The 21,617-nt window shown below is 47.3% G+C and overlaps 1 protein-coding gene across 2 annotated transcripts in view; it reads right to left on the reverse strand.

Moving 5' to 3' along the window:
* Positions 1-6,912: 6,912 nt before the first annotated feature.
* The window catches only part of FBLN7 (fibulin 7), a 41,637-nt gene continuing 26,932 nt past the window's right edge, over positions 6,913-21,617 (reverse strand). The window contains exons 4-8 of one of the 2 annotated variants that reach the window (XM_004435786.3): positions 14,139-14,264; positions 11,813-11,953; positions 10,634-10,771; positions 9,692-9,830; positions 6,913-8,300 (exon numbers count right to left, since the gene is read on the reverse strand). In XM_004435786.3, coding sequence (XP_004435843.1) covers positions 7,928-8,300; positions 9,692-9,830; positions 10,634-10,771; positions 11,813-11,953; positions 14,139-14,264 — 917 coding nt within the window. In that variant the 3' untranslated portion in view covers positions 6,913-7,927. The remainder of the gene's footprint in view (positions 8,301-9,691; positions 9,831-10,633; positions 10,772-11,812; positions 11,954-14,138; positions 14,265-21,617) is intronic. The other variant, XM_087426099.1, reaches the window with a different exon arrangement.

The raw sequence follows: 21,617 nt of genomic DNA on the forward strand, positions 1-21,617 counted from the left end.
GGTGGATGGTCACCTGCCCTAAGACACAAGCTGGAATGAGGAGTGTATTCGTTTGCTAGGGCTGCCATAACCAAGTACTAACGACTAAGTGGCGTAAACCACAAAACTTTCTTTTCTCACAATTCTGGAGGCTAGAAGTCTGAGGTCAAAGTGTCAGCAAGGTTGACTTCTCCTGAGGCCTCTCTACTTGGCTTGGAGATGGCCACCTTCTCGTCCCTGTGTCTTCACGAGCCTTCTCTCTGTGTGTGTTTCCTGATCTCTTTTTATAAAGACACCAGTCATATTGGATTAGAGCCCACCCCAATGACCTCATTTTAACTTAATTATCTCTTTAAATACCCTGTATCCAAATACAGTCACATTCTGAAGGACTAGAGGTTAGGACTTCTTCAACATAGGAATTGGGTGGGGGTGGGGGGGCACAGCTCGGCCCATAACAGGGAGAGAAAGGGTCTGAGCAACACAGGCTTCTTTTTGGAAGATGGAAAAGGGAAATAGATCCTGGGTGGGCAACCAACAGGGTCCGTGCTGTGGGGAGAGACAGAAAAAAACCAAGTAAACAGATAATTTGAGATAGTAAAAAGTGCTTTTAAAGAAAATGAAGCAAGGTAAGGTAATCAAGAGGGACTGCAGAGGGGTGAGCAGCACTGGCAAGGGTGGCTGGGACGGCCTCTCTGAGGAGGGGACGTTTGAGCTCACACCAAGTGGAGAGCTGAGTGAGGAGCTCTGCAGGGAGAAAGCAGCAAATCCAAAGGCCCCGAGGTGGGAGTGAGCTTGGCAGAGTCAAGGGGCAGAAAGGAGGCCGAGGTCTTTGGGAGCATCATGAGCAGTAGGCCAGGAGGTCGGCAGGGGCCAGAGCATTCAGGGCCCTAGGGATTTGAGGTGGCACTCTAGGATCCAGCTGCCTTTGGGGAAATACAGCGATTAATTAAACATGGAGTGTGTTGACCTTCCACATGGCCAGGTAACTCTGCAGAGATACATCTGTCCCATGGGCAGACTCCAAACCACCTAAAACCAGCACTGGAGGAAGAAAGACCCCCTAGAGGGTGTGTTCTGGTTTCCGTCTTTCAAGGCCCAGCCTCCAGCCAAGTCTGGCACTCCCTGCTGGCTGAAGGCAGGAAAGAAGGAATGGGTACAGCAGCTTCTCTTAACCCACAGGACTCCCTCCAGCAAGAGGTGAGAAACAAACTCTTCCTATGAGGGAACTTGATGGCTTGGGTAGGGAAGACAATTGAGTCTAAGAAGCAGATATCTTTATCTACAGAAACACGTCTGCTCAATCAGCCAACTATAAAAGGAAGGAAGGCAAGCTATTGTACAAGTGCCGCTGCGTGACCGTTGGGAATCCTGGCATAAGTAAGCAACGTATACGTACCATAGAACCTGTTTTTCCCTTCAAAAGAATATCTAAAGGGCTTCCTGGAGATACAGAACTAGATTGCTAAAATCTAGTTTTTCATTTGAAAGTGGTCAGATTCAGAAAATTCTCTCAGGCCAAACCCAGTTTTCACCAAGTCAAACACTCTTATTTCAAGTCAGCTGACATTTCCATGGCTTTGCCAATACTGGATTTTGTTGGAAATCCTCCTGAGAGTGAGTATGCCAGGATGTGGCCTGCATTTCCCTCTAGGGTTCCTCTAATAAGAACCATTTTCAGTGCCAACTTCTCCATGAACTGGTCCTGACCCTTCCAATGGTCTCTTTCTCCCAAGCTCTGACCTTGGGGATCTTGCAGCTCATGCACATTGGACTTGAACTCTGTTTCTACCATGGTCAAAAGTACCCCCCCGTGAGATATGTAAAGATCTTATTTCCCAACTTGAATATAAACCCTGTCTTAGGCAGAGATCATCTGTTTGAAAAGAACACCCAAAAGGGCTTGAGCAAAGGAGGACTGAAAGGACACATCTGATAAAACCCACAGGCCCAAAGCCAGGTTTCATGAGGCCCTGGAACCCTAAACAGGAAACTAGGAGTGGCAGTTTTAAAACATGGCCCTAAAAATCCTTTGAAACATCTCAATTTGACTCAACTCATGAGGACTCACTGGTCCATGTCCACTTCCCTTGACTCAGTGGCTGCTTGTGACTACTTCCACCAATAGAGTATGGCAGAGGTGACCCTATGTGACTTCCGAGACTGGGTCATAAAGCCCATGTAGCTTCTACCCTGTTTTCTGGAACACTCACACTAGGAACTCCAAGCCCCCATGTTAGAAGTCTGACTACTCTTTGAGGCCACCATGAGAAAGCTAAGCCGTATGAAGAGCCCAAGGATAGCTGTTCCCGCTGTCAGTCCTAGTCTTCAGGGTTTCCCAGCCCAAGTCAGGCATGCAAGTGAGTGAAAGGCCCTCCAGGTAAACCCAGCCCCCAGCCATGGAGTCTTCCCAGCTGACGGAGATGCAGACATTGTAGAGCAAATATAAAGCATCCTCCTGTGCTCTATCTGAATTCCTGACCCATAGAATCCATAAGCATAATAAAATCATTGTTTTAAGCTGCTAAGTTTGGGGCTATTTTATACAGCAATAATAACCAGAACACAAAATTAGGCTCTATCCCGGCAAGTCCCCATGGTCTCCTGTTTCCTCTTTCCATGTCAGCGTCAGTATTCTCTTTCCTTGGTGCACATGAGCCCAATAGGGTCTTCCCAGGCCTTGCTTTATATCACTACTTTATTTGAACACTCGAGATTCTGAGTCATAATTCCAAACATCCAGGAAATGGGATCCAGCCATCACCACAGGATTACAGTGTTTGCAACATCTAGGCTACATGGATGATATATCGCTATATATTTATGCATAAATTTACTATATACTGACTACCCTCTCTTGTTGCCTTTTTTTTTAATGTTTATTTATTTATTTCCCCCAAAGCCCCAGTAGATAGTTGTATGTCATAGCTGCACATCCTTCTAGTTGCTGTATGTGGGACGTGGCCTCAGCATGGCGGGAGAAGCGGTGCGTCGGTGTGCGCCCGGGATCCGAACCCAGGCCGCCAACAGCGGAGCGCGCGCACTTAACCGCTAAGCCATGGGGCCGGCCCCTCTGCTTTTTATAGCACTCATCTCTCTTTGAAATTACATACTTTTCTTGTTTACATGCGTATTACCTTCTGACTAAAATGTAAGCTGCAAGAGGTGAAGGTCTCTCTCAGTCTTATCATCCACTATATCCTCAGCAACTAGAACAGTGCCTGGAATACAGTAGACATTTAGGAATATTTACGCAGCTTATAAACACCTATAGATTTTCATATGTACATGGTAAAAGTTATAAAAGTCCACCTTTCCATCTCTGCAGTATGAACTTGGTCACAGCTGAGGCAGTGGCTGGTGGAAAGTGACCCTTTCAAGTCTGACTTCTTCATATCTCTCCTTGGGACATATGCTCAGATTCCCAATAATCCCACCAAGTTTACTGTGACTGTGCAGTGATATTTTGTTTTTGGCTTATTTTCCTTTTTGTTTGCTAGTGTTGGAGGTGTTACACTTTAAAACTAAGATGATTTTTAAAAGTCATCGAAAAACCTAGCTAATTTTCCATCGCTCAGGAGCCAGTGATCCATTTGGCTTGCCTCTCATTTATTCCTGGTGGCTGTTGACTGCTACTCAGAAGTCCAGGACAGGCAAGTGGGCTAGCTGTGGAACAGCCCTCCATTCAGGCCTCTCTGTCCTTCCAGAGGAGGGTTCCCAGATGTGAGAACCAGGGACCCCACTGGGGCCTTCTGTGATTGAGGAACAAGAACTCTCATACATTGTTGTTGGGGGTGGAAAGCAACATAATCCTTATGGAGGGAAAACTGGCCCCAGAGATACTAAGGCAAAAATACAAAAAGACATATGCATGTTGCTGCAATACTTTTAATAGCAAAGGACTGGAAACAACCCAATGTCAATCTTGAGTATGTCAATGGTATGTCCTCATAATGGAGCATTTTATAGAAGAACATTCTATATGGTTCTATGGAGTGATATCCAATATATTGTTAAGGGAAAAAAAATCAAGATCAAGAAAAGTGTGAAATAAGATGCTATCATTTATCATTTGTTTATATTTTTTAAAATGGAAGGGTAAAATGGAAAAGAATTAATTATCTATGGCAGAAGGAGGAAATAGGATGGAGGGGACTGGGATAGAATACAGACTTCTCTGAATACAGCTTATTTTGTGGATTTGACTTTGGAACCATGTAAATAGTTTACATAATTTTAAAACAAAATTAAAATAAAAAAGCAATCTCTAAAAATTTAAGCAAAACAAAGTGAAGAACCATAGCCCTGATTCCAGTTTTGGGCATAATCACTGAGAGGGGAACTATTCCAAGTTATTTTAAAACAGTAATTTGACTGCACATCCCTAATGGCATAAACCCTAAGGACAAAAAGAATTGCAAAAGGAAAATTTTAACCGTTTTCAGTAATTATATTTTGTGATAATTTTGGCATTGTTATTCTGAGGATTTAAAACCATTTAATTTGAGAAGGAGGTTTTCAGAATGAGAGAAAGATGAGCGGATGTAAGATCAGTGAAGTTACATGAAAAACCCAGTAGTCCTGAGTTGAGTTGGAAGTATCAATATAAACTCATAGTGTGTCTTCTTTAAAAAAAAAAAATGCACATATTTCCTAGCTATATGCACTAAAACCAAGAAACAATGACCAAACCACTACCAACAAGCACTCCTAGTACCCAGATTTTGATCTCTAATTATCATTCCCCACTAAAAGGAACCAGGGATCCTTGGGGAAAACTGGATGACTTAAGGGCTGTGGCATAAAATGTACAAGATGAGTTGAAACCTCTTGTCATACAAGATAACTATGAAACTATCAAAGACCACTAGGGTCATATCAATGGAATCAGCCAACTTGAAACAATTCCCAAGAGCCAAAGATAGGACAGTTTGACCAACAGTAAGGAAAATAACTGCAGTGGATTGAAACATACATCAAGTCTGTTTAAACCATGAGTCCAGACTGTACTCAAAGAAGAAAACAGCTCTCACTGAACAGCATTGAAAAATGACTGGGAAGCACCTTGGAAACTGACAAAGGTGAAAAAGTCAAGAATTTATCCTGCCTTTCCTATACAAACCAAACCTCAGGGTAACCAAATAATTGATGAAAGGAAGTTTCTCTTTATAAAGTATGCCAGCTAATAAACGAAGCACTAAGAATATTATTTGCAACCCCTAAAGAAGTAATGGATCTATGCAATCATCATCAATGGCTGCTAATATCAGAAAAGAGAAAACTAGAGATCATGTGGCTCCCACTGGAAGTACCTGTCACCACCAATAAAGCAGTCTTGCAAAAATAAATGTAACTGGACTCCGATTAAATCTCTAGATATAACTACTAATATTTAAGAAACAGAGAGGACAGAGGAACATGTTAAAAGACACTACAGAGATGCACTCAGGAAAACCCAGACTGTGAGAAATTCTACAGGACAAAGGACCCAGTACTCTGTCTTCTAACAAGCCTCTAGGTTATTCCATTATAGGCTGAAATGTGAGATTAAAGGAAACTTAAGAGGCATATCAACAAATTTCAGAACATGGACCTGATTCAAATGAACAAATCATGAGCCACTCAGAAATTTGAACAATGACTGAATATTTGAAGGTATTAAGGAATTATTGCTAATTTTTTAGGTGTGATTGGTATTGAGGTTATGCTTTTTAAAAAGTCCTTATTGTCTAGAGATACATGCTGAAATCTTTACAGATGAAGTGATACGATGTCCGGGATCTACTTCAAAATCATCATAGGGTAGAGTGAGAGTAGAGAAGAAAAAAGATTGTGTTAATTATTGAAGCTGGTGAATCCGACGTGGAGTTCGTTATACTAGTCTCTCTATTTTTCTATATGTTTGCAACTGTGCATAATAAAAATTTTAAAAGCCCCCTGCCTAAGAACATAAAACTATATTACCTTGAAGGGGATGCAAATTAATCCCTGTTAACTATTAGCTGCTCGGACTTAGCACAGACTAGAGCTCTGAAAGGACGAAGGAGAAGTTGGTTTCCACAGGGGAAAGTGAATTGAGAGGGTATAGAGAACACGATATTACCTAGGGAGGAAGGGCCCAGACATAATCCACAATCCACAATCCCAAGCAGTCAGACATTCATATGTTTGTGCTGTGGGGACTGGGGCTCAGTCCCAGTGTGGGATTTCATAAATGGGAAGCAGGTTTGATGATGGCAGATCTCGGTGATGCAAACCACTGCTTTCGACTGTGCCTGGTTGGCATCCAAGTCATCATTATATACCAGGTTAGATGGGGCACCTGTTCTGTAGACCCCAAAATCACTCCTCACCTGCTGGGAGGTAAGAGGCTTGTCCCTCCGAACCACCCCTGCCCCCAGCAGGAGGGAATAGCACACTGCTGTGAAATCTCACTTTCAGGAACACGGCCAGGCCCTTGGAGTCTCCCATCTGGTGTTCTGCACAGGGTACAGGCAGGCTTCTGACCTGTCACAGCACGAGTTGGAAACACAAGGCTTTGAATGATAGTTTTAATAAAGTCTTGTAACAACCCAGAAAAGCAGATTTGCGGGCCCTTGTTCTGTTGCTGGTGACATCACAGCTGAGCCCGATGTCAAGAGAAGAAAAATTGCCAAAGCAACTCTTGACTCTCTCACCCTTTGTCTGACAAAATAGGACAAGCATGGGTGTCCTAGAAACCACCTTGATATAGGGCTTGATCACTAAACTGGCAACATACTTCCTCTGGTTCCATCTCATACCGAGGCAAATACAAAGAATTTTTACATAAAATGTGTGTGATGAAATCTCACCAGTAGATTAACATATATTTGGATACCGAAACTTCCTCAGAGCTCAGTGGGCTTCTAGGTTTTAACTATGAATGGTCTCCCCTACCCCTCCCCACCCCACTCCCAGCCCCAGCCAGTGTTTTCTTTCTTCAGTCACCTGGAGGGCATCATCCCTTGGCTCTTCTATCAGAAGTAGAAGGCCCTGGAATGAAGGCAATTCAAGCACTTTCTAGAACTCTCCATGGCCAGATGTCACCTTACCAATCTCCCATTTGGCCAAGCCACATTTCTATTGGTGGAGCAATCCTAGCATCACCTGTGTTTTCTTTCTTATTCCTTTACCCCAGTGGATCCAGCCTAGACAGGAAGAGAGCCAGGTATCCTCTCCTAGAAGGAACTAGGCTAGCTCATGTTCAGGGACAGGCCAGGTGGGCAGGGGGGAGCAATAGACTATTTCTCCAGTTATAGACCAGGCTATGTTTTGAGATATGATTTCTCAAAAGGGAATTAATTCAGGCAGAATCTATGCTTTAATGTTGGTTCCTTTGTCTAGAAGAATCTGCGTGGGGGTTCCAGGCCCTGCTGTGGCTCTCTGATGAGAAGGCTGGCAGGCATGTCACAGAGGGGAATGCAGACAAGAACAACATGCTGGGTCGTGGCAGGAGACCCACCCCCTGTGCCACAGGGACAGGGCATGACTGAGCCCTCAGCATGGCTAGAACTACTTCATAACAAGGCTTGACTATAACAATACAGGAGGACTGACAATCATTTCAGACACATACCATGAGCTTTTCCCTCCCAGCTAGTTCAAACTCACAATGCTATCCACACAGCATTTTGAAAAGTTGCCCATTCCCCTGTAAAAAAGATTCAAGAAAGTTAGTGCATAATCTAAGGGAAGGCCCTTAAAGGAGGAAAACATGTGATGGCAGCAGCTTGGGTTTTGTGGCTGCCCTTGTGTGTCACTCCATGGGACAGCATGCAGCACTGCCCTAGAAACCTGGGTGAACAGCAGGTGGGCAGGGGCCAGGTGGGCTAGGGAGAGATGTCTGTCGCAGTCAGTGCCCACAGCTGTGTCTTTGGGGAAGAGAAATGAGCCCAGATCTCTGTACCCCTGTGCCCTCATGGCACCCTTAGAAGTCATAAGGGGACACGAAGATGGTGACCTTGGACACGTGGTTGGCCTGGAAGGAGCGGTCCAGGTATTCCGACATGTCAACGTCCACCTCTAGTGTCTGAGGCCCCTCCAGGGTCTGGATCAGGATCAGCTCCCCCGTCTGCCGGTCTGAGCGCTGCATCACAAAGTGGCCGCGGCTGTTCCCTCCCACGATCCCAAACCGCAGGCTGTTGGGTCCAGGTCGGCCAGGGGCTGAGGCCGTGGCCATGCGGAAGAGCGTGATGGGTGTCTTCAGATTGGAGGGCAGAGAAAGGTAATGGAAGGAGATGGTCTTGGGCAAATGGCGGCAGGGTCTGCTGTCCATGGGGCAGGGGTTTCGCTCACACTGGCTGGAGCAGAGAGGCAAAATGTAGGGAGTCAGCCTTTGGGAAACCCAGGAGGGCCTGCTCTGACCTGGCTTGTCTGCCCCATCACCCAAGTGACCCTTCCCAGCTACAGGTCCCTCACCACAGGTGCTCTGGAGCTACAGGCAAGTAAGTGTGGCTGGTGTCGGGCGTGGCCAGGGCAGAGGGGCTCCCCTGACCCACCTGTATAGGTATGCATGTGTGTGTGTGTGTGCATATATATTTATGTATGCTGTTACTATAGTTTTTCCAGAAATATAAAGCTGGGGAAGATTAAATAACAATGGTGCTGGTATTCAAACCAGATGCCCCTTCTACATGTGCTGAGACCTCTCTCAGTAACAGCGGGACCCCAGCAGTTAGCTGGCAACTGGAATGTGGTGCTCCCCACGTGGTGAACTTGCAAACACCCAATGTTTATTCTTAAAGCAGGAACCCCTGTCCTCCTTAGCCAGGGTCAGGGTCTTGTGGAAGTGTTTTTGATACTTCTCTATCTTACCCAGCATAATACTCAGATGCCATTTAGTATATTTGGTGACTCGAGTCATCACGGTTATGCAGGTTGAATATCACATCTGGCTGTTAAACAGGGATGTCCCCAAAGCCTATGACATACAGGTCCCTCTGTCCCTTCGCTCAGTGACTCTTGAAGGTCCTGGCGTCCTCACTCTCAGTGAATAACTGCCACTGACTTCCTCGCTGCTTCTAATCTGCTCTAGCCCAAACAGCCATTCAAGAATCTGAGTTTGTCAAGTCATTCATTCTAACGACAATGCTAAGGCTCTTGTGATCTCTTTTTCAGAAGAAAATACATAGACTTTGTGATACTTGTAGTTATTCTCCTTAAAGGCCTGTCTTCCATATTTTGGAAAAAAAAAATCTCTATTAGGTGCTGAGGTTACTAGAGGTCGAACTTCCCAGTACCAGAGGAAAAGCAGAGTGATATAATGCCAAGTGTACAGGATATGCAGTGTGACTGGGGTCTACTAGTTACTAGCTCTGTGAACATGTGAAAATGATCCTCTCCCAAATCTGTGTGATATACACCTGCCTCCTGATAACGTCACCACCGCGGTCTTCCCTCCAGTGGCCCTCCCTGACAGTGCCGTCATCCTCCATGTCAGCAGGGGAGTCCTTGGAACATCACTCCTATCAGGGCAAACTGGGTTCTTACTGCACAAAGCAGCAGTGCCTTAAATGCAACCACTTAAGTAAGCTCAGAGAAGCCAGACTCCCAGCTCCCTGTCTTTCATCTTTCCTTGGACATAACTGTACCCTATCCCAAGAACCTCTGGGAAGAATCCGGCCCAGCCACCCTGGGAGGCCTGGGTGAGGGATGTTTGTGCCCAGCCACGGGTGGCCCCGGCTATACTCACAAGGGAGATGTCTTCACGTAGCTCACGTTGCTGCTGCCCTCGGGGCACTCCGGGCTGACGCACTGGAAGCCTCCACCGGTGTTGATGCACAAGGTCCCCCGGGGGCACACGTGCTGTGGGCTCACACACTCATCGACATCTGAAACACGGGACACCCAGTGAGGGTGAAGATCCCCCGACGCCCCCTCCATCTCTGACAGGGCCACATGAAAGGCCCTGACAGGAACTGGAATGAGGTGCTCCACACATGGTGAGCTTTCCAAATACCCAACACTTCTTAAAATAGGAAACCCTGTCTTCCTTAACCGTTTGAAATCCAGATCTTTCGGAAGTGCTGCAGAACCATGCTGGGGAACTCCCCTCCCTGGGATCCTGTCCTCCTTCCCCGGGGTATGACAGGTTACAGACGTGCTGGAGAGCACGCATGGGTGTTACCAGTCACAACGCTTCTCTCAGATCTGCTCTTCCTCAGCCAAAGTGCCCTAGAGTCTTCCTTCCATGGCTACTGTCACGCCCTTTGACTCAAATCTTCCTGAAAGCCTTCCTACTCAGCCTCACCCCATAGGCCGCATACAGACATCCTCCTTCTCCTTTGTATGAGTTCTCTGCTCCCTTCACATGTGAGTTCCCCAGCTGGAGGCTGGGTTTCTTCCCAACCCCACACAGTCCTACCCAGGCCTTCACGAATACTTGTGGGATGGATGGACGGATGGATGGCTATCTGGATGCCTTCTCCCCAGATTACTCACTACTCTGAGCCCTGTAGTGGAGCCCCACTAGGATGTCACTGGGGAACCCTCTTTTCTCTCACATTCCATGTCAGCCCATCGAGGAGTCCTCTGCCCTCTCTCCTTCTCCTCTAGTAGTTCAGAGGCATTGTCTGGTATCAGCTGGGCTCTCTCCAGCCCCACAGACGCCTGCCTCTGCTGCAGTCTCACTCACCCTCACAGCTCTTCCCGTCGGCCAGGGTCCGGTATCCACTGGGGCAGGCACAGCGGTAGGAGCCCGGGGTGTTCACACAGGCATGCATGCAGAGCCGGGGGCGCCCCTCCTGCCCGTAGAGCTCGCATTCATTCACATCTGGGGACAGAAGTGCCCAGTATGACTCCAGGAGCCATGCAGCGGGTGTCCACCCAGGACGGCTGTGCCTCCATTCCTGGGGGCAATGGCAGCTGTGTCACCATCTCTGACAGCTGTGGCTAAGTGGCTGGGTCTGGTGCAGCCATGAAGCCCTATCCCCAGCAGAGCACTCAGAAGAGGAGCAGGCATGCTCCCCTTCCTCCCAAGCCACGGGCCCAGAGGGCTGAAGGGAGACGTGAGGGAGCTGGTAATGGTAGACCCTAGGTGGGCTCCTCTGTCTATGGCCAAAGACTAACCGGGGAGACCCTGCAGAGGCTGCGAATCAGGCCCGCCAGCCCTGGGAGCAGGGCTCCGGGCTGCAGACCCAGACTCCCGGCCTGGTTCGCAGCCCTGTGTCAACTCTCCTCTTCTTTGGCCTCATCTTTGGGCATGGCCTAAGAGGGTCTCATTTCTGCTGCTGTAAAATGATGCTGTTAGTACCAACTGACTGATTCTCAGGCTTGAACCCGCTGGTTTGACTTGTCTTCAGAAGGAACTTTGGTAATCAGGAGAGGTTAGCAAAAGTGGGCCAGTCAGTAAAGTGAAACTGAGAGGGGCCCAGGGAATGAGTCCCAGACCCCTGCGCGGCTCCGGGGCCTGTCTGCTGTTCAAGCTCCTCCCCGCCGCCCGCCCATGTGGTTCCAGCCGAGATCGAGGGGGTGAGGGGGCTCAAGGCTCTTCTAGACGAGTGAGCATGGCTTGGGTGGAGACCCTGTCAGATTCTGACATTGGGGCGAGCCTGGGCTGCTTTCTCTACAGTCTTGCATTCTTCTGACCGCTGATGTCTACGTCTTAGCAACCATTAGGTCAACAGTTACTCACCTAAAACGCAAAGTAGGTGGGGCTGTCTGAGCTGGGCCCAGGAAGCCGCCCCACCTGCCCCTGTACCCTGGGCGCGAGGGCTGGGTGCGCCCGGAAGCAAGGGGGCCGCGGGGGGGAGCCCCTCGCCCTCCGGCGTCCTCCCGCCTCTGCGCCCCCGCGCCCCCCCCAGCCCGCGCCTACCCTGGCACACGCTGTCGCCGGCCGCGGCGCCGCTCAGGTGGAATCCGGCCTCGCAGCTGCAGTGCTGCGTCCGCTCCACCTGCGCGCAGCGCGGCGCGCGGCTGAAGGCGGGGTCGCCGGCCACGCTGCCCTCGGGGGCGGCTGCGGGGAGAAGACACCCTCAGGCCCGGGCCCTGGCGCACCTGCCGTGGGCCCGACCTTGGGCAGGGGCCGGGAGGAGAAGCAAGACGGGGGCGCGCCCCTTCACAGAGCTTACTCTGGAGTAGGGAAAGGAGAGACAAGCGATTAACCAAAATCCCAGCACACGGTCCAGGGCCCACCAAAGGGGGCGGAGGGCAGGGAGCACACCGGCGTATAACGTTGCATGGAAAAAACAGGCCACGCAACTGCACACAGAGAAGGACGGCAGTGATGTTAAATCCACGTTTTCACTTTTAAAAAGGCTTAACACCAGAATGCTAACAATGATCACTGAAGTTTAAAACCGTTGAGTTTAAAACACGATTTTTCTTCGTTGTATTTTTTATACTTTTCTAAAGTGTCTAAGCTTTTTTTTTTTTTCAACCAAGAACATAAATCAATTTTCTAATCAGAAAAACAGTGTCAGTTTTTCGAAGTTTTCAAAGGATTGAGAACTCTCATATGGTTCGGGGAGACTGTAGAGAAACGAGTGATAAGAGGAATCAGTTGCACAAGGGGACACATACTGTATGATTCCACTTATATCAGATTCTTAGAGACAGAAAGCAGAGTGGTGGTTGGGGGAGGTTGGGGAGAGGGGGAATGAGGAATCAGTGTTTGAAGGGCGAGAGTTTCAGTTTTGCAATAGGAAAAAAGTTCTGGAGATGGATGGTGGTGATGGTTGCACAATAATGTGAAGGTACTCATGCCGCTGAACTGTACACTTAAAATAGTTTAAATGGTAAATTTTGTTATGTATATCTTACTGTGATAGGAAAAAAAAAGATGACTGGATTAAAAAAAAAAGTAATCAGAGAGAGGCTCCCTCCCGGAGCTGCAAAGACATAGGCAGAGCTGATAAGGAAGGCTCCAGGCTGAGGGACCAGGTGAGCAAGAGCCCAGGCATTTGCTGGGCTGTTCATGGATACTGTGAGGACATGAGCTGACTTCAGATGTGCCTGCTCACTCCCTCCTTCCCCTTCCTGGTGGGGATGCCTGTCATGGGGATACTTTAGGTCTAAAGTGCCCCCTGGACCTGAGGAACAATTGCCTGAAGGTCCTGACAGCAGAAGCCCTAACGTGGGGTTTAGAACACTCAGTGTCCAGGACTAGAAATTTGGAGTGGAAAGGGGGCCCACTTCTTTTTCCTTCTTGTTTGTAGGGAGCAGGAGAGGCAGTGGGGCTGCCAAGAAGGTTCTGCCTCTGGCCTCTGTTTTCACGGAGAGCAGCCTCAGGAGCTGTCAGGGGGCCTCTGGGCTCCCAGGGAGGAGGGCCTCATGCTGAGAAGGCGCCCCAGTTGAACAGAATCAAGACACGTTAAGGAGCAAATCTCTGGGAGCAATATTTAAAACTGACCTTGGGCTGGGTCCAATGCAAGGATAGCAAGTATCGACAAAGCTTCACCTCTCTGGACACTATGCTAACCACCAACTCCTCCTCCCCACACTGAGATTCCACACAGAAATCAAGACGACCAGACAGGCCCAGACAGGACACTCCAGGCTTTTCTGGCCAAGGAACAGAACGTCTTTTGGATTTGACTTTTTATATAAGAAACTTTGGTTGCAGTATAGTATGGGAACCCCCACCCAGCCCCCATGGATTCCTTATCATTGGATTTTCTTGCCATATGCAAAAATAGCCACTATGTGACTTCTAGACCTGCTGGCCGGGGATATATTGGGACTCAAGATGTGGCTAATAACCTCATCACCAGTCAAATGTCCAGTATCCAGGTCTGAAAATACTTTGGTCTGTATCAATAATAATAACTTTGCAGGATGCGATGGGAGCGTTTGAAAGGAGAAGCTGTTCTGCTGATCTGCAGAGGAACTGTCGACCAAGCGAAGGTGGCAGCAAGGGAACTTCTCTGCCAAATTCCCAGTCTGGGGAGTTTTCAGGTTGGGAGTCAGTCCTTCCACTTGCATTTTCTTCCATAAGAATGATCAAAACTCTGGTTACACAAGAGAGCTAAACTCCATCCCAAATAACCACCTCAAGGAACCAGTAGGATCAATGGATGAAAAGCCCACGTTTCCAGGTGGGGAACTGAGCTCCCCACCTGTCTGCATTTAGTGGCCCACCACCAGGGTCCTCCTCTCTCTGCGGTGGAACATCCTCACCCAGTCCCACAGCAGCTACGTACCAGTCTGGGCCTGATGCTGACAGCGGCTCCCAGTCCTTCCTGGAGGACAAATGCATTTGTACTGGTTGATTCCTTCTACACATGTCCCACCATTTTGACAAGGCTGGCTGGAGCATTCACTGATATCTAGGAAAATAAATAATTTTCAAATACAAGTATGTGAGTTCCAATTCTACAACAAACAAACAAAAGCAAAGATAGGTTAACTTTCTTTACATCGCAGGATGACTCCAGCTTTCCACCTCCCTACTCTGCCCTTGCCACTGTGCCCACAAGCAAGAGCTGGGAGGGGGGCAAGGGGGCTGAGATGTAGCCCACCCCCCATTCAGCAAACCACATACCCAGGCACACACTGTGCCCACCTGGAGCTCTGCCTGCGGGAGCTGGTCCATCACCCCGCCATGCTCCTCCCAGAGGCAGCATTTTCCAAGTGTAGACAGCTGTAGCCGGGCAGAGTCAGCTACCTGTGGGCATGTTCCCACATTGCCTTTGAGTCAAGCCCTACTGCCCCCCAACTCTGCCCCTATCAGCCCAGGTAGAACACCGTTTTTTTTTTTTTAATTTTTATTTATTTATTTTTTCCCCCAAAGCCCCAGTAGATAGTTGTATGTCATAGCTGCACGTCCTTCTAGTTGCTGTATGTAGAACACCTTTTAAACAAGAACTCAATTCAGTGGAGTTTCAAGAGGGGGGGATGGCCCATCGGAATGTCCAGAGATGGAGAAAATCAGCTCTCTCCAAATTCCCACGCAGAAGCCTTCCTGTGCTCAACATTTCCTATGCGAGCAAGGAAGTTTCTCTTTCTTAATGTGGGAAAGGGAAATGTTCCTTGCTCATAAACGCAACAGTCCTATGGAAAAGCTATTGATAGAGAGATGCATATTTAAAAGTTTAACAGGTTTTCTCTGTGTGGTAGAATTACAGGTAATTTTTCTTTGTTTATTTACACATTTTTGTACTCTTCTATTTTTCCAAAATCAGCGTTTATAAATTTTCTAATGAGAAAAAATGAGTTTTTAAAAACCTCAGGCCACATCAGCTTATGAATTCCTTAAGCCCAGTTTTAATGCACAGAACACAGGCCGTTTCCACCAGAGAGAGGTTTTTCAGTTCACTGACTTGACCACAGCATCTTGGGAAAAAAACTGGAAACATCTCCTGTTGGCATAAGAGCATCCTGTCCTGCTGTGTCTATCAAGAGGAAGAAAAAGGTGCTTTGCTCCTGATGAGAACAACAGCCTGGCTGTGGGTGGGTTGGCAGGCACTTCGTCTTCCCTTCAGCCTCCTCGTGATTAGGATGTTATGTAGACAGTTACATGGTTTCTATTATCAGAAAGGACCCAGACCATCCAGATGCTGCTTATGAGGGGGAAGGAGCCATTTCAATTTCTCAGTAACCTCCACCTGGTTGCGCTCTCCCTATACATTCTGCTTTCAGATGACCTGTTTCCAGGAATGTGTCTGGAATGACACCATATACAAATGCCACAGAGCTTGAAATTCCTGTTTCTACCCATTGTCCAGCCCCATCATTGCTCACCAGGGGAGTCTGAAAGTGGGCAGACCACTAGGCCATGAAGTTGTGGGCAGACAGCCAAAAACTGTGAACACTTGTATCTTTCAGTCTGGCCACAGTGGGACCAGCACCATTGTCTCTCCCCCACTGGGCCTCCAGTGGAAGGCACTGGGCCTGGCCGTGCCTGGCTGATGTGAGTGGGGGGGTGGGGTGGGGGTCATAAGCTCCACAGAGAAATGCATGGGTGCCCCTGGACCCTGTGCGCTGTCTCCCCCTCTGGATCTTGTTGCCTAGGATTTTCATTTCTACACAGGCTCTGTACAGACCTCTTTGTTTCTTATCTTGATGTGCTGTCAGGAGCATTCCCTGGCCTCATGCCCAGTCCTGGCATCCCATCTGTGTCCTGAGTGAGGTACAGTTGTCATCACGTCCACACCTGTCCAGGCTATGGCATTTAGTTAAGTGCAGAGCGACCTATGAGCCGTCAAGAGGGCACTGGCAGAGGCTGCAGGAGAGGCTGGCAGTCAAAAGCATGGATGGTAATTCTGTCTTAATCTCCTGTTGGGTGAGCACCTACTACTTCCCGGGAACTGAGCTAAGTGTTTTACGTGCGTGATCTGATGTTTTTTCTTTTATTTCTAATTCGTTTTGTCATCTCGTTTCAATTTTCCATTTCTCCAATCATCTCATTTCTGAGGTTTTCTAATTTTTTTGTCTTTTAAAAACTTCTTTCAGCTTGTTTGGAAATACTAGGTTACGGTTTTCATCTGTTTTATGGGCACATCTTTCTGGCATTTCTTCATTGTCTATATAGACTATTTTATTTTTTCTTATAATATTGGTAAGGGATTTGACAAGAGTCCTTTTCTGTTACTTATATTTAAGTGAAACAAGTTTTCCCATATGGCTTTTCTAACTTCCTGACTCTCAGTCTCCCACTTCTGTGGTTTCCGACGTGGTGCTCACACTTCTACAGCTCTGACATTTTGCTCTCCTCTCCCACTTTTCTCTGGACCATCTCTTTCATTTGCCCCTATTTTCCTTGTTGGGTTCAATTTAGATTCTCCTTCCATTAGAGCCTCCTCAATATTCAGGTTTTGTCCTAGAAAGTTTGAGAATTCCTGGGGGCCAGACTGCTCCAACAACTGAAACTTCCTATTGAAAAGATGAACCCTACACCTGGGAAAATTGGCCCAGGAAGGCCAGTACTGAGACAGATCCTAATAAAATTATTGGATTTTAAAGAAAAAGGAAAAATCCTTTGGGCCTCCAGGCAAAAAGACCAAGATACTTACAATGGCTACAATGGTATCAGTTAAAACAGAAGACATAGAGGAACACGTTTAAGATACACAAGAAAAGAAAACGGGAGACAGGTATTTTATGTCCAAACAAACTGACATCCAGTGGTAAATCTGCACACTGTCTGAATGTGGAAGAAGTCGGGGAACTGCCCCCCTGAGTCCCTCTTAAGGAATCGACTAGAGAGATGTCCACATGAGGATGGCCGTGTTGCTCACCAAGGTGCAGCATCACAAAAGAGATGACTGACAGTCTTGCCCAAACAAAACAAAAGTCTCACCTGAATCTGATCAAGCCTCTGGAGTTAGCTACCAGAGTTATAAGAAATACAGAGACCAGAAGATCATGTTAAATGACCCCACAGGGACGCAGTTATTAGCAAAATCGAGTCTGTGGGAAACAACCCACTTTCTTCAACAAATAAACTGCAAAGGAATGACATGGCGGTGGGGAAGAAGACTATTTAATAGACTAATTTAATATTTAATAAAGATGTAAGAGACATATCAACCAATTGTAAAAGTATGCAACTTATCTGGACCCTGGTTCAAACACAGTGTTAAAAATATGTGCGATAATTGGAGAAATGTTTACTCTGACCAGGTATTTAATGATATTAAGGAATTTGCTGTGTCGATAATTATTGGGTTATGAGTACATGGGGGTCATTATACTATTCTTTCTACTTTCATGTGTTTGAAGTTCTCCATAATGAAAAATGTTTTAGATTGCTTGTCTTGGCATAATTTATGATTATGCAAACTTGGAAACAATAGAGGAATAGTTAAGTAAAGTATAGAAGAGCCCTTATGAGGAAGTGCTTCATAATCATTAAAAGTTTTGTTTAGAAAGAAGAGTTAATGGAGATTTGCTTGTGTTAATACCTATACACAGATGATACTGAATATGTAAAACTTGCATATATATGCTTAGATAAAAGTCTGGAAGGAAATTCATAGTTTTTAAATGTAATTCCTCATTCATTCATTCATTCAATCATTTGGTAAATCAGCCTGCCAGTGAGTTACTCAGTAACTATTTATTAAGCGGCTACTATACCAAAGGCAGCTCTTTCTACTCAAATCCTTTCTAAAAGGTGTCTGAGGAAAGGCCTCATGACACAGACGGTGAGTAGACTGGAGCTGTGCTCTCTTCTGACGCAAAATAACGTTCCAGACACCCAGCCCGGTGCCACGACCCAGCTTTTCCACAGTCTCCTCGTGTTTTGTCTCTGCGGACCCTTCTGTCTCCCCTGCCCTCCTCCATCTGACATCTCACGGCCCCTTGGGTCTCGATTCTGAGCCACTTCTTTTCTATCTCTACCCTCTCCTCTCGGGTGCTCGTCACCGTCCACGGATTCAAATACTGTTATGCCAATAACTCCCAACTGCGTATATAACTCCCAACTGACCCTCCTTCACCCTTGAGCTCCAGACTTTCTGTCCATCCACCCGACATCTCTGTTGGGAAAGGCAGCCTCATGCATGTGGTCTTTCCACCCTCACTCAGCCAAATAAGAATGGGCCCTGGGCCTGGAGCACTTCCTCAACATGAGATGAAGGGCCACACAGCCTGTGGCGGGCATACACCTTGTGTGGGAATATCTTTCCCTGTTGCATGCTCAATGAGCACTCTTTTGTTCTGCTTACATGTGTATGTTGTAAGCAGAACAAAAGGTAGCCCTCGGGCACACCCTCAGCCTTCAGTATTTCAGACTCCATGGGGAAGGGGTTGGGGTCCTTCCATTGCCGCATGAGAGGGGTACATACAGGCGATTTGCCCTGTGTCAGCTGTGGAGAGAGACCCACTGGCCACGTGTCCGACACCCACCACTGAAGCTGATCTTGCTCTGTCTCTCCTCTATGTGAGTGAAGCGCCCTTCCATCCAGGGCCCAACCTCATTGTGTTTTCCTTGGTGACTCCAATACCAAGACACAGTGGGCAGAAGTGTCTGGAATCCTTGCTGGGATTGGTAACCAGCGCACTGTGTCTGCTCCCTTGGGATAGATAACCGGTGCACAGTGTTCTGCTCCAGGATCTCCACAGGTTGAATTAACAGATCTCCACTGGGATGTGACACAGACATTTTAACTGAACGTGTCCAAAATGGAAGTCTGACCAATGACTCCCACACAGATTGTTTAAAAAGAAACCTACATCTGTCGCTCAGTCTTCATTATCTCTGTAAGGGACACCATGCAGTCCATCACCCAAGCCGGAGTCTGGGAGCCTTGACTTCTCTTCCGTGCTCACAGCCCACATGGGATAGCAGCAAGCTCCAGGAGTTCTGTCTCTAACTCTACTTTCAATCTCCACTGCCATATCCCTCCCCTGGACTTCTCCAACAGCCGCTGCAGTGGCTTCACGGCTCCCGTTCTTGTTGCCTCCAGTGCACTCTCTACACAGCAGCAACACACACATCCGATTACCACTTCTTAAACCTCTTTATTAAACCTGTTTATTATGCTTGGAACTAAAATCCTACTGCCTGCATGGCCTCCGTGTCTTCACGAACTGGATGGGTGTCTCTCTACTTTGCCTTGCTCGCTCAGCTCACACACTGCTCCAGCAACAAGGTGGAATTTTCATTTTTATATTTTATCTTTTCATTTCTTCAAACGTGCCAAATTCTTCCCTTCTTCAGGGCCTTTGCACATGTTACTCCCTCTTCCTGGAATGGCACCTTCCCCATGCCGCCCACCCGCCTGATCGCCACATGACTAGATCCCACTCATCCCTTCAGTCTCAGCATCATTGTTGCCCCCAACTGTTCCTCGTCCCCATGGTATTTATTCTCAGTCCCTTGTTAGATCCCTTCAAAGCACTGACCACAATGTCTATTCATTGACCTTTGTGTTTGGTTACCTGTTTTACTGCCTCCACCTTAGAATGTGAGCTGCACGAGGTTGGGCAGTGTCTTTAGATTCAGTGTTGAATCCCTGGCACTTGGCACAATACTTTGTGCATAGATGGTGCTCAATGAAAATTAGCTGAATGAATGAATGAAGGTTAATAAAAAGGGAGGGGGCGGGGATGACTGATAAAAACCATTCTTTTTTACCAGCATAGTGGTAAGGGACAAACGGATTTATTTCTCTCAAGTTTTCTCTTTGGTTACCCATGTTGTCAAAGGGACAAGGCCTGTGGCTATGGTTCCTCCAATTCAGAAAACTTCAAATCTTAAAAACACACCCTTCCGAGAAAGAAAGGGATAAAAGGGAAATAATCCAGGAAGCCAAGTGGCTGCTTTCCATTCTGGAGTTCTGGAGCCTACCTCTGCCCGCTTGGTTTTTTAATGGCGCAATTATGTGTAATTTCCTTTCATGCTAAGTTGGGTTCATCACCTTCTTTCCAAGCAGTTGACTGGGGATGGGGTGAGGGGCGGTTATTACCAAGCTGCCAAATTTTTCATGGACACTGACATTTTGAGTCTTGAAATGAATCCCGTGATTAAGATTATTTTCCCCCACTGTGGTCACAACACACAGTGACTAAGACTGCTGATATGGAAAATGAAGTGGATGCACATGATAGCTGCTGATAAGATTCTAGAACCACCCTGAGTTGGGGGGGGGGTGTCCACTGGACTATTGAACTCCAGCCATGTCCTGCCCACACTGTTAATAATGTCACAGTTGATCACCAAATAGCAGATAGAAGCACCGTTTCTCCCTCTTGACAGGCTTGGGTGGCACCTTACTAGAGACAGCACCCATTCATCAGATAAATTCCTGCTGAGAACAGAAGTGTCAACCCAGGCACCGTCTACTAACTTGGGGAGAGGTCATGGCCAGCAGCTAGTTGAGCCCCGTGGCTGTGACACATAAGTGTTTTTGTTCCATCACCACCAAAGGTGGTGTAAACCCCCCTGCCCAGTTTACACTTAAAGAGATGAAAAATATCCATCTAAGATTTCAGCATGGACTGGTCACCTGGTCGCCTTGTTCCCTGAACCAATCCTTCTCAGATTTTAGATAGTAAATGTGGCCCTAGGGGAAGTCCAGGGTGGGCTGCACCAAGTGGTCCTCTGGCATGGAGGTCAGGGAAGAAAGACCAATGGCCAGGAAGGAGGCTAAGGGAGAAGGGAGACAAAGAACACAGCAAATCTGGAATGAGCTGGTAAGTTCAAGGGTGAGAATCAGGAGGAGCACTGGGTTAGACAATGGGAAAGGTCAGGAGATGCTGGCCACTCTTGGCAGTGGTCCTCCAGGGAAAGTCTGGCTTCACATCTCAGGAAAGGGGACTGCTCAGGGGGACAGGCACCCTGATCCTTGTAAGGGCCAGCTTGGCCTTCCCTTCCCAAAACATCAGTGCAGGTGGAAGTGAGCACGCACAGGTACGTCTCACCCGGCCAGGGCTGACACGCTTAGTCAGCACATGGCCTACTTGTTGACGTTGGCTTACGGCAGGCAGCCATTCTGATTGGTTAGGACCCAAAATACATCAGCACTTCAAAATTTTCAATTCCTTTCTGCTGCTGGCGGTGACAAGAACCTAGAAAATGGTGTTTCTCAAAATTTAGATAATATCAGAGTCATACTAAAAATGCAGATTTCCCAAGTCTGATCTAGAAAGATCTCACCCGACTCAGTAGATCTGTTGAGGCTTCAGAGCCTGCCTTTTACAAGCTTTCTAGGTGACTCTAGAGCACCTGAAAGTTT

This window comes from Ceratotherium simum, chromosome 40 (assembly GCF_057802395.1).
Source record: "Ceratotherium simum simum isolate JZ-2026a chromosome 40, ASM5780239v1, whole genome shotgun sequence".
Lineage (NCBI taxonomy): Eukaryota > Metazoa > Chordata > Mammalia > Perissodactyla > Rhinocerotidae > Ceratotherium > Ceratotherium simum.